The 12983-nt window shown below is 35.3% G+C and overlaps 1 protein-coding gene across 1 annotated transcript; it reads right to left on the reverse strand.

Annotated features, from left to right (window-relative positions):
* Positions 1 to 397: 397 nt before the first annotated feature.
* Positions 398 to 8219, reverse strand: LOC113239687. The gene is made up of 4 exons (XM_026476771.1): positions 8027 to 8219; positions 5306 to 5521; positions 3524 to 3653; positions 398 to 902 (listed from the first exon to the last, which is right to left on the reverse strand). The coding sequence occupies exons 1-4, from the start codon at positions 8108 to 8110 to the stop codon at positions 781 to 783; spliced, it is 552 nt and encodes a 183-aa protein (XP_026332556.1). The 5' UTR covers positions 8111 to 8219; the 3' UTR covers positions 398 to 780.
* Between the last annotated feature and the right edge of the window lie 4764 nt (positions 8220 to 12983).

The following is a 12983-nucleotide window of genomic DNA, read 5'->3' on the forward strand; positions in this document are numbered from 1 at the left end:
ATTGAGCAGTTATCAGTATTTCTAACTTTTATTAAATTTTATCTACCACTAGGTTATACGGAAAAATATTTATTCACGAAACACTAGAAGGTGCAATTATATCCTGTCATATCATACTCAATCATCATAATATCCAACAAAAATATTTATTGTCATTTCGGAAGGTATTACACAATTACATTTTAAGTTTTTATAAATAATTAGTAATTTTACATATATAATACACAACTATACATTTGCCCCTGGCGATTATTCCGTAAATGTATAATTATATAAAAAATTTTTAAACTGATATCGTAAGTGCGTGACCTAATGAGTAAAACGGCATCAATAACTGTAAAAAAAATAAAACTAGAAATATTGAACATTTTAACGTTCAAGCTCACATACACTTAATAGACATTCCTAGAGAGACTTTAGTTTCGAAGAACTAATTTGAATACAAAATTTTGTGCTTACTTATAAATAAATTTCACTTTCTTAAAGTAGGTCAACTAACATACCCATATTTTTTATTTGTAAATTATTTCATGTATATATAATTAAATTATTTAAAAAAGTTATTGATGTCGTTTTACTAATTAGGTAAAGTACTTTTGATATCAGATTAAGGGTTTTTGATGGCTCTTATATTTACAGAATAATCGCCTTGACACATTTAACGATTTAATCCTGTATATCTTTATTTTGTGCATATTATTTATAAAGAGTTGTAAGACATTGTGTGTAAGAAGCCCATAAAATTGTGAATTTCTAAAACAAAAGTGTCTTCCACGCTGGTTATTGCCTAAGTGTCTCAAGTTCTATATCTGTAGTGTTCCTTTGGTTATTCAATCCTATCTCTTCATTCCTCATATTCAGATACAAGCGGCGCACCACGATTATGAAGTAGCCCACGATCCCTGAAAATATTCAGAATATTAGTCTTAATATATTGGTTCTCATACTTGTCTCTAAACCGAATTGAATATCACAATGTTTTTACTATCATGATATCAATTTTTTGTGAAAATACTACACCAGATACAAAAATCGAACAAACACAAAGAAAAACTGGCTGTACTGGAGTCGAACCAGCGTTTGCCACGTAAGCGTGGCAGTACACGCTCTGTTAGTACTACCGATTTAACCTTAACTTGATATAGAATTTTCAATAATTTCTTGAATCGTTAGGTATTATTAGTCTAGTCTATAACGTGTTCAGTTTACTATCACTTGAATAACACATTTGAGTTTAATTAATAAGGAACTACCATGGGATGAAATGTCTATGAAGAATTCGGTCGCAGTAAAGCTCTTGTGAAAGAGTTCGTCCAGGGAAGTACTGCCACCTTACCTATTTCTACCACCAAGTAGTAATGTCAGCATTATTGTGTTCCGGTTTTAAAGGGTAAAGGTGCTGGTGAAATTACAGGCACATGGAACTTGGTAACTTATTTCAGTGTGACGGGTGCAGTAGCAGTGCCCCTCAGATCTTTGTTTTTTAAAGCTCTGAGTGGTAATGCAACTGTAATGGACAGGCGTGTCGCTTTCCATCAGGCGCACGACTTGTTGGTCCCATTTTTTGACATTAGAAAAAAAGTCTTCAAGCCGCACTGAACCAGAGTGGTGAAATATGGAGTTAACCTTTTTTAGGGGGAGACCAATGCTATGCAGTGGGATGTCGATAACGTGTAGGGTGTCATCCTATAATGTTAAAATATAGTTACGTCAACCAATTAGTGTATTTTCTTTTCACAAAGTTTTGTGCAGTTTAGCTACCGTCGCAGAAATATTATCACATCGAAGAGAAGCTATAAAGTGCTACCCTCCTTGTCACACTAACGTATTTGCATTTTGGTAATTTTCGAGATTTTGGCACCTAGTTTTTTTTGTCTATAAAAACGTCAATTACGCTGATTTTGCTTAACTATAAAATCGAAAGTAAATAAGATATTAAAAAACCGCTTACATGGTGTTGTAGATATGGTTTTGCTGATTTCAAATATCGACGCCTTACTTTGTCAAACTCGTGTTTTATAAAGATGATTATTCAGGAGATGCCAAAACCTATTTGTTTTTTAAATTTCTTGTCAAGGTTGTTAAGTTGGATGCATTACTTTAAGAATAAGTAAAAATGTGTGAATATGAAGGAAATATGATGTGAAATCAGCCTGCAAAATTTGTATATACAATCCATTTATTGCATTTCAGTAACTTCGTGCTTTAAGATACGAGTTTGAGAAAGTAAGGCGACGATATGTTAATAACTCAATCTCGCTAAAAGTGTCGGTTACGTCAGTTATTATAAGGAGGGCAGAGTAGCTTAAAATATATCTGTTTAAAAGTAGATACAACCTCAAATAATAATAATAATAAATCATTTATTTGGACATCTATGGCCCACTTGTTAGTAATACAAAAAGATACAGAACATTTAAACTTAAAGCTATTGTTAGTAGGTACAAATTACGGGACAATACATTGGCAAACACAAGAACACGTATATGCAACTTACTGCTCGAGGCGCCGATAACCTCATGATCTCACCAGAACCTGGATAAAATGTTGAAGCATCGGCGCATCAAGCTTAGCCGCAAACATTTTCAGAATGCTGTTAGGACTAGAACGCAGCCTCGAGAGTAGTGACGCCTTTTTGTTTCGCATCACAGCAAAAAAGTCATCTACTCCCGCTAGAGCAAACATCGAGGATGCGCTACAATGCCGTGGTAGGCCCATCAGCATTCTGAAACCGTTATTATATTGAACACGCAGGGCGCTGAGTGCCTTCTGCGTATAGTTCACCCACAGACCACCCGTGTAGAAGGATTGACAGTAAGCCTTGAATAATGTAATTTTGGCTTCCTCAAAATGGCTTTGGTTGAATCCGCATAACAGCGAAAGTGTTGAATCAATCGCTTTGGAAAAAATATATAGTAAAATTGAGGGTGTACACTGATTGCTATACGCTGTGAAAACACGACTCCTAAAAATTGTCACGATAGAAAAAAAAACACTAACTTACCACGAAATTTTACAAGAAAAGCGCTGTATTCAATAGGTACCTTGCATATATCAATGATTTTTTTTTAATATTAACTGAACTAAATAGAACACGTATAGTCATTGACTTACAAATAAATGGACGACGGGTCTAATACAAAAACCACGAAAAAAATGTCCCAAGTCAACCTATTTAAACGTAGTGACATGTAAATGAATATAAAAAAGCTAAAACGTTGAATTGAAATTGTAATGTCATCGCAGTACTGTCTAATTTTGCTTGCTTCGCTGTCAGTCGAACAAACGAAGACTAAAGCGTAAATGACGCTCTATATACGATTTTAACGCCCTATAAGTTCGGACACTTTTTCGCGCGGACCCGACGTCCATATAATTGTAAGTCAATGCGTATAGTATACGATATACATTTTTCAAATAAAGCTAAATTAACCATATTAGTACGGGAAAAATGTGAATTCGAGCTTCGGTAGTATCGACTCGTAAGTGTAGATTTAAACTTAGCTAAGAAAGTGTAACTTACCACTCCACAAGAGTAATGGCCAGATACGGCTAAATGTCAAGAAGAAGTAACTGTGCACCATGAGAGCCAACGTCAATATCACCAGAATACTTGATGTGGGCGTGTAGTACCTAACGAGGCGAACGTTGAACTGAAATAATATTTTTGAGGTACATATTACGAATTGGCTCATGGACAAATCAACTACTGGATTGCTATGGAGGTGGCTGCGATTGGCTTGTAATTGGCAGATTTGGATCAGCTGTCTTTCACGAACACGGGATAGACATTAGCACGCCTCCATGATTGAAAGCGAGACCTGGGGTCTACCATGAACTCTTATTACAGTTCAGTATAGGTTCGTAACGACAAAAAAGCGGGATGGTGACATACACTTCATGTAGCGCTGTCTCACAACGATTAATTTTAGGTCCTAAACTGAATTGTAACAAGAGTTCGTGGTAAGGCCCTTGATACAAGCGTTTTGGAAGCGGAATCTCATCAAGTCCATAAAATTACGTCCAGAGTTCGCAAAATTATTATCACTTTTATGTATATTTATTGAGGTTTTTTGTGAAATAACTCCATTAGTATTGTTATGGATACAAAGATCGAACACAGAGAAAAAATTTCGTCGATCCAGTGGGACTTGAACCCACGTCCATGCTGCACCGTAGCTTTGCTCTAACCATCTGAGCCACGGGTCCAGTTACCGAGTCGTCGAAATTCGCTTATGTGTTTTTATTATAGATCCTTGAACTGATTTTTCGGCATTCGTCGCCGCTAGTGACATCTAGTGAGAGATTTTGAATAACCTTCTCACTTTTATAATTATTACTACATATAATATTATTACTTTTATGTGTATTTATTAAGTATGCCACAGAGTATCAGTAAAAATGAAGTAGGTACGTTTAGTGGAAATGTGCCTAGGTCGCCCAGACCTGACTTCTCCGCAAAGAGAGAAGCACACAAATTCGGTTTCACTAAAAATGTCTTTTGAATGATGGGGAGTACTATATGATTTCGGTAAATTGATCAGAGGTAAAGAGATTAAACATGTTAAGTAACATTCACAGTTTACTAATGTTCGGCATTAGGCTAAAATTTTATTATTTTGATACATCCTCACATACATATACTACACGTCTAAAAATCATCTGCACTGCAACAACTTGTGGTAATAATAATAATAATAATAATAATAGTTTAAAATAAATACAATAATAATAATAACGCACACACTCAACATAGCCCCGCACTAGGGAATACCTGTGTCGCGGGTGCCATGGACACACACATAGACAACCACTAATTACACCCAAACTCGCGAGAGAAATGAAATGTAGGGCATACAAACATTTCTCCCGGCCCGGATCGAACCTGGGACCTCTGCGTGGCAGTCCGACATGGTAACCGTTTGGCCACAGAGGCAGTTAAAGTGGTGCTGTTGGATATGGGTCTGTTCATAGAGAGGCGTCACAATCCTCAGTATAAGTCGCAGTAACTACGTAGGTAACTACCAGATATTTCAGTATCTTAATAGAACTTCCTTATTAGTTTACTTTAATCTAAGTAATTGCTAACTTAATTTGAAATTACCATGAACTTTTCGATGAAGGAAAACATCGTGATGAAACCTGCACGTCGAAAAAGGCTCACAACCCTCGGAAAACGAGTGAAGATTCCAACCCTGCATTGGACTATAGCCTAAATGCTCCCCTGAGATGTGACCCGTGCCCAGCAGAAAGACGTATAAATGGAATGATGATGATGAATAGTTAACTACAACTTTTAACTTACCCTATGAATTCCAACGACGAGCATTACATTGATAGCAAAACAGAACTGGGAAACCAGTATGCCGAATGAAAATAAAATGTAATAACCATTGGCAGTGGAGTGCAAGTCATCCACCGTTGCGAAGTCTGGTTCCGGGTTATTTTCGTGGTCCTTGACATATTGTTTTAATTTGTAAAAGGAGACGCAGCAAAACGTGAAGAGAGATAAAGCTATTAGCTGGAAAAAGAATAATTCAATAAAACGGACAGAAGACAAATACCTGCACTGGCGTGAGTATATTTATACTCATGTGGCTTTAGACGCCGCCTATTATCACCGGCTCGCTGTGGCAGTCTCTTTGGACGAGAGTCGCCAAAGAGAGTGTCACACTTGCCAATATTTTCGATAGTCTTTTAGCTTAGAGGATGGAAAAAAAAAGTTTCCTTAGTCGTAAGTGTGTTAGTTACGTAGATTGTCACTTATGTCAGCGATTTCAAATGGTATGAGTTGTTTTGTAAAATTATGAAATATTACAATTCATGAAGTTCACTAGGCCGTTTTATCGTTCGTTAGGGGAACTCAGAATATGGAATACTTTATGAGAGAGAAGAGTTTATACATTCTAGTCAGCTCAGTAACCAATTATGAAAATATTGCATGATACAGCTTGGTAGGTCAATGGATACAGCAGATTTTTTTATCCATGTTTATTAGCGGTATGCTCATAATAATAGGTATATATTAAGGTAGTATACTAAACTTTATCATATAATAGTTATTTGTTATAAAAGGCTGCAAAGTTACTGTTTGACGCGAGTCCTTGTATTGAAACCGGAGCAAGCGAAGGATGCTAAGATTGAATCCTGAGCGTAGCGAGGGTAACAAGGCGCAAAACAACTTTGTTGCCGAGCAAAACACAACTTTTCACCTCACTCTAGCGCGGAAAATGCTAGATGAAAGAAAAACAAATGAACTATAAAACATCTGTTTTTTTCATCAAAAGAAAAGGTTTATCTTAGGATACGTTCTGAATTTGCACTTATAATTTTGTGTGATATTGAAATTATTTTAGTTCTTCGACGAAGCAAAATAATTTAATAAACAAAATTAGTTAAGTTGTCAATTTAATGTCAACAATAATAAGAATAAAATATACCAACAGATTTATATCACATAAATAAGGAATATACGACAAATTGCGTAGTTGAACGTTTCATTGAATTTTTTTCATCGAAGGAAAATGTTAGGTGCACCCTTATTCCATCCTCTAAGGGTGCACCATAGTCCATCGTCAAGTTCGAATTTCAAAAACGCTTTTGCGCGCAGATTTCTAATGAGAAAGAAAGCCTTTCCGAGCTAGTGCGGTGAATTTGATTTTTTGTTGGATAGTCGATTTAATATCAATTGAAATCACTCGAAATATACTTAGTATTCCCAATCTAGGGTGGTTGCAAACTTTCCTAAACATTTTCGAACACCAGTTTGCAGTGATAAAGGTACAACTGTGTGTGTATTCTAATATTACTTTGAAATTAACTCTTTGGACCGTTGAAATCCTCAATGTCATAGAGTTCAATTTAAATCTTAAATATTAAATTTGACTTGCACTTAACTCTGTACGCTCACGTAATACTTAATGGTTCGAAGACATCTAAGTAAGATACTGTATCTGTCATGCTTTTACAGTGTTGAATTTCCTAGCGATACGAGATATAATATATCAGTAGTGCTCTTTGTTAAAGAGATCGTCCAGAAAAGTACTGTCACCTTACTTATTTCTTCCGTCAAGCATTACCTAATGTGAGAATATCGGCGTTCCAGTTTTGAAGGGTGCTGGTGAAATTACCTTAGATGATGGAAAAAAATTACAGACTTGTCAACTTATGTCTTAGAGTGGCAGTGCCTCTCAGATCTTTGTGATAGGCGTGTCGCTTACTACAAAAGGAGCATGCGGCTAGGCCATAGCCTAGCATATGGCACATATGCCATCGCGTGTTATCATAAAAAAAAGAAAGGTCGCATTAAATAACCCTAGAAGGACTTCCTTTCTCAATTCTTGAATACGAAACTGATTTGTTTCTGATGCAGCAAAATTATGGATTCTTGCATAGTATAGTATAAATACACCAAACTACTTGGATTTTTTACGAATAACAAAGTGTAATAAAACAGTGTAACATTATTTTGAAGCTAAATAACTTTGTATCGTGTAAATATACAATACAAAATAATTAAAATCCTTACACCTGGGAGCAAGGCGTCGAGAGGTTTCGGGAGGCAGCTTACTTTTTGTGTGTGTGGGCGCGGTGCAAAAACAGAGCACGAGAAGTCAATTGATGTTAAATCAATAATTTCATTGGCATGAAATGATATAAAATTGCCTAAAGGTAATATAATGTCTAGTTCATAATTAATTAATTGGTAACAAATTTGTTCCTTTGTAAACAGGATTACTATCAAAGCTAATTAATTACTTATGGAAAATAACTTCTGAACGAATAACACACAAATATATTTTATACGGTAAATGTAGTACCTTTCACAGTCACAAAACTTACAATTTAGCATATAAAAAAAGCGTTCGGTATCTAGGTAGCAACTTTAACACTGTAATAGTAAATGTATTAGGTAGATTATATATTTACCTACTTACTCTATACTTAATATGTAAGTTAGGTAACTAGGTTAGTTTTTTTTTTAGGTTAAAGGTTAGCCTTTAAAAAAATATAATATTTTACTTACCATAGAGACATATCCAATGATCAAAACACCGGTTCGCAAAGGAAAACAGAGGCAACATTTATCCAATCGCAAACGAATCGACATTTTGAGCGAGTAGACACTACAAATGATCTTCCAATACTCGCTTTTCAGGTAATAATTACCTTATAGTACGACTAAAGAGCACTGAGTCCAAATCTAAGGAGAGGTAATACAAAACAATGAACAGTCCTTTGTATTCATACAAATACAATGGATTTACCTATGCAAAATTGATTAACAATTTCGACATATTTCGAAAGTACTGCATATATATAGGTATCTCTTCATATCGAAGATTTAGTCATAAGTGATAAAGTTGATACCGTTCAGAAACAAAAGAGTTGATAAGAATTTTGTGATAGTTTCCGTGTATTTAAAAATAAATTACAATACTATTGTATTGTGATGCTATAGCAATGTTGACGTAACGCTAAGTGCTATTATAGCACTAAGTAAATCTAAGGCCGCATAAGTGCTACACAACGATATACCGTGCTCTATGGCGCGTTGTATGAATATATATACGAAAAATTGTACAAATAGTTATTCCCCCACACTTATCGATAAAAGTACTAAATTTGCAAAATAGTTTTTTCCCCATATTTGCCGATAAAATCTGAGTTGGCAACACTACGATCATACCAGCTATCAGCACTACATAGAACGCATCCGCACGCTGTATAAGGCTTTATGATGCACCAGAACTTAAAATGTATTTTAGGCATTTATTTGGACAATATCTTGCTTTTTCAATAAAAATCCAAACGAATATTACAAATACGAAAGAAACTCTGTCTGTTACGTTTTCACGTCTAAACCGCTGAACCAATTTTGATGAACTTTGGTATAAAGATAGATGAGACCGAGGAGAAGGACATAGCGTCGCCTTACTTTCTCAAACTCGTATCTTAAAGCACAAAGTTACTGAAATGCAAAAAATGAATTGTGTATACAAATACTGGCTGATTTCACATCACATTTCCTTCCTATTTACACACTGGCCTTTACCTATTCTTAGAGTAATGCATCCAAATTAACACCCTTGATAAGAAATTTAAAATAAATGGAAAGTCTTGCCATCGCCTGAATAATCGCTCTTTTTAACTTACGAGTTTGAGAAAGTAAAGCATCGAAAGGCTACTTTTTGTCACAAAAATAAGTTTTAACGCGGGTGAAATAGGAGATGAAAGTTTGTACGGTGAACCAATAATTTCTCAAGTAAGTAGTTCAATGGGCTATTCGATGTACTTCTACGCAGGTCAAGTCGCGGGCACCAGCTAGTAAGTACATAATTTTAATACATTCACCATAAGAATATCGTTCAAATCCTGTATTCATACCCTTGGTTTAATAAAGTCCAATGTGATCATGCGTCATATGTAGTTTTATCACATGAAAGTCATAAAAATGTTACGAACTATATGAAAAAAATAATAACGCTTGCACACACTTATAGCCCCGCACTAGGGAATCCCTGTATCGCGGGTGTCATGGACACACACAGGCAATCACAAATTAGACCCAAACCCAAACTCACGAGAGAAATAAATGTAGTCCGGTCATTGTCGGATTTGTGTTCACTACCTAATTTCGCTGGCAATTTCTATTATTTAAAATTTTAACCTACTTCAAAAAAGGAGGAGGTTCTCAATTCGACTGTGTTCTTTTTTTGTATGTATGTTACGCGATAACTCCGGTATTTGTGAACCGATTTGCATGATTTTTTTTTGTTAGAAAGGGGGTACTTCCATAGTGGTTCCATTTCATTTTGAAGAAAATCATTCACCTCGAAAGGTGACTGTTCACGCATGAAGATTCATTTTTATAAATAGCGCCTAACTTTAATTTAGGAGCAATTACTTTAATGGTTGATTTTGCTATTTCTCCAATTCAAGGTGTTTCTCTCTCAATGTACTTTCAGTAGTGTCGTAGTGAGAACCTATTTTTATTATCTCCAGTGTCAAAGTCAAAGTCAAAGATTATTTATTCCGTAGGTAAAATAAATTTACACTTGAAAACGTCACATTTAAGCTACTGCTCGTTCACTACGCTGACCTCCCTGAGAAGAACGAGCAAGAAACTCTAGGGATTGCTCTTTTCAAATAAACTTAAATGCTATGGAATACACTTTGAAACAAATTTGTGTGGATTCTGGAGCCATGTCGTCTTTCCATACATCTTTATCTAACGTACATACGTACGTAGTCTACTATTTTGTAATATGATTTTTCTATCAAAATATTTTTAATGTAGTTTTTAAACTTAGGAAGTGATAAATTTAATATATGCTCCGGAATCTTATTGTAAAAACGTATACAGTTCCGCATAAAAGAGTTGTTTACCTTGGTAAAACGAGTGGTACCATGAGTTTGGACTCTAACTACTAAACTAACTACTAACTAACTCTAAGGTTAATATTATGGATATCTTCTTTCTTATTAAAATTATGTATATTTTTACGGGCATATAAAATATTTGAGTAAATGTACTGTGATGCCACAGTCATGATACCAGTCTCCTTAAACTTTTCTCTGAGAGAAACCCGAGAGCCTAGACGGTACACAGAACGAATTGCTCGGTTTTGTAATACAAATATGGTTTGAATATCTGCCGCTTTACCCCACATGAGAATCCCGTAGGACATTATACTATGGAAGTAACTAAAGTAAACTAGTCTAGCAGTACTAACATCGGTAAGCTCACGTATTCTGCGGACTGCGTATGCAGCGGAGCTTAATCTGCTGGCTAGGGACGATACATGTGGCAACCATTGAAGTTTACTATCTAAGGTCACTCCCAAGAAGACTGCTTTATTAACAAGGTCTAACTTTTCTCCGTTAATTTCTATGCTTGGACTAGTCGATTTTACGTTAGGTAATTCAAATTTAACACATTTTGTCTTCTTGGCATTAAGCAATAAATTGTTAGCATTAAACTAATAAACTGCCTTAGAGAGGGTATCATTAATATGGTCATAGTTAATGTCATGTCTGTCTGTTTTAAAAATCAAGGATGTGTCATCAGCAAACAACACTATTTCGCAATGATCCTTAACAACGAATGGCAGATCATTAATATAAATCAGAAATAAGAAAGGTCCAAGTATTGAGCCCTGCGGAACACCCATTTTTACTGGAGAACCCAAAGAAGTCACTCCATTTATGTCTTACGAGATAAGTTTCGACGCCTTGCCATTTACACCGTAATGTTCCAGCTTCCTAATAAGAGTAATATGATCAACGCAATCAAATGCCTTTGAGAGGTCACAGAAAATACCAATAGCGTTCTGGGACCTTTCCCAAGCATCAAAGATGAATAGAATAGAATAGAATAGAATAGAATAGAATCGTTTATTTCATGTTATCATTGTCACAATATTACAATTGGAAATACAATGTCAAGGGATAACTATGATCGTCAGTAATAAAATTATAATAATAATAATGAATATAAAATAAAGTAGTATAACTACTGCTTGTCGAATAAAATAAAATTAAAATTGTTTCAAAAGAAACTCATCGACACTGTACAATTCAATATCCAATAAAAGGTTTTTTAGTCGGGTACAAAACGTTGCATCGTTTCTAACACTTTTCAGGTCTGTGGGTAGATGTTCGTAGTATCTGGGACCTATTACCCGCGGATTTCTAGTTGCAAGTTCGGTACGGTGGGCAACGGATTTTAGTGTTCCCGCGTTTCGTAACGCTCGGCCTCCGCCCGTACGTCGCTCATAAGTAGCCAAGTTTTGACGCGCATAAACTATTATATCATAAATATATTGTGAGTACATGGTCATTATATTGTATTTCTTAAAAAGGTTTCTGCAGGTCTGACCCTTTTTTATGCCTACTATTGTTCTTAGTGCACGTTTTTGAAGAATATGTGTTTTAGCAATATATAGTATATAATAATAGTATTTTGAAGGGATGTGTTTTAGCAACGCTACCCCCGCATCGCTAGTCGATCTACCACTAGTAAACCCGTATTGTTCACTATGAAAAATATGATTCCTACAGAAATAGGACAGTAATTGAGTTAGCATAACCTTTTCGAATATTTTACTTAAAGCTGGTAAAATTGAAATGGGCCTATAGTTGCTAGTATCAACTTTCCTACCGCTTTTGAATAAGGGAATAACCTTGCTGTATTTCATTAAATCGGGAAAAACACCTTCGTCAACGCACCTATTGAAAGCTACAGCTAACTGTGGGAAAATAAGATCAATAACTGAGTCTATAACTTTAGTTGACATGCCTCAGAGATCATCAGTTTTTTTAACATGTATTGATTTAAAAGCTTTTATGATGTCTTGTGGATTAACATGACGGAAATTAAATAAACTGCCGCAAAACATTTACACAAGCATTAACATTTTCCTTTAGGAGATCAATAGCAAGTGAAGGGGAGGAATTTAATGATTTTGTAGTGTTCACAGCAATTTCCGAAAACAACGATTCAAAAACTTGGGATACTTTGTCTTTAGATTTTATAAGTTTGATGTCTAATTCTAAAACTATATCTCTATCGTGTGTCAAGTCCTGTATAGTGGCGAACTAGGGGATATTGCAATAAAACTTAGCAAATAGACGTAATTCCACGTACTTTTGAGGTCGGTTTTTTTAGTACTCTGTACTGAGATTATCAAGTAAATTAACGGATAATTATTAAATAAAATAATAAAAATTGCCAGGAAAATTAGGCGGTGAACACTAGTCCGAGAATGACCGAGGCCATATAAATGTTTGTTCCGGTTCGCGAATCGAACGCGAAGCATCTGAGTGGCAGATCAGCACGGTAACATTTTAAATTTTTGTAACTATCCTATTTAGGCATAAAAAGTTATCGATTGTTTCGTTCGTAGAATTTTAGAACTTCTGTCCTGAAAAGTTGTCAAATTGTAGTATTTTTTGTGCGCATCGTGCTCCATTGCAGATAT

Source organism: Hyposmocoma kahamanoa, unplaced genomic scaffold (genome assembly GCF_003589595.1).
Source record: "Hyposmocoma kahamanoa isolate Upper Pololo Valley unplaced genomic scaffold, ASM358959v1 114, whole genome shotgun sequence".
NCBI classification, from domain to species: domain Eukaryota; kingdom Metazoa; phylum Arthropoda; class Insecta; order Lepidoptera; family Cosmopterigidae; genus Hyposmocoma; species Hyposmocoma kahamanoa.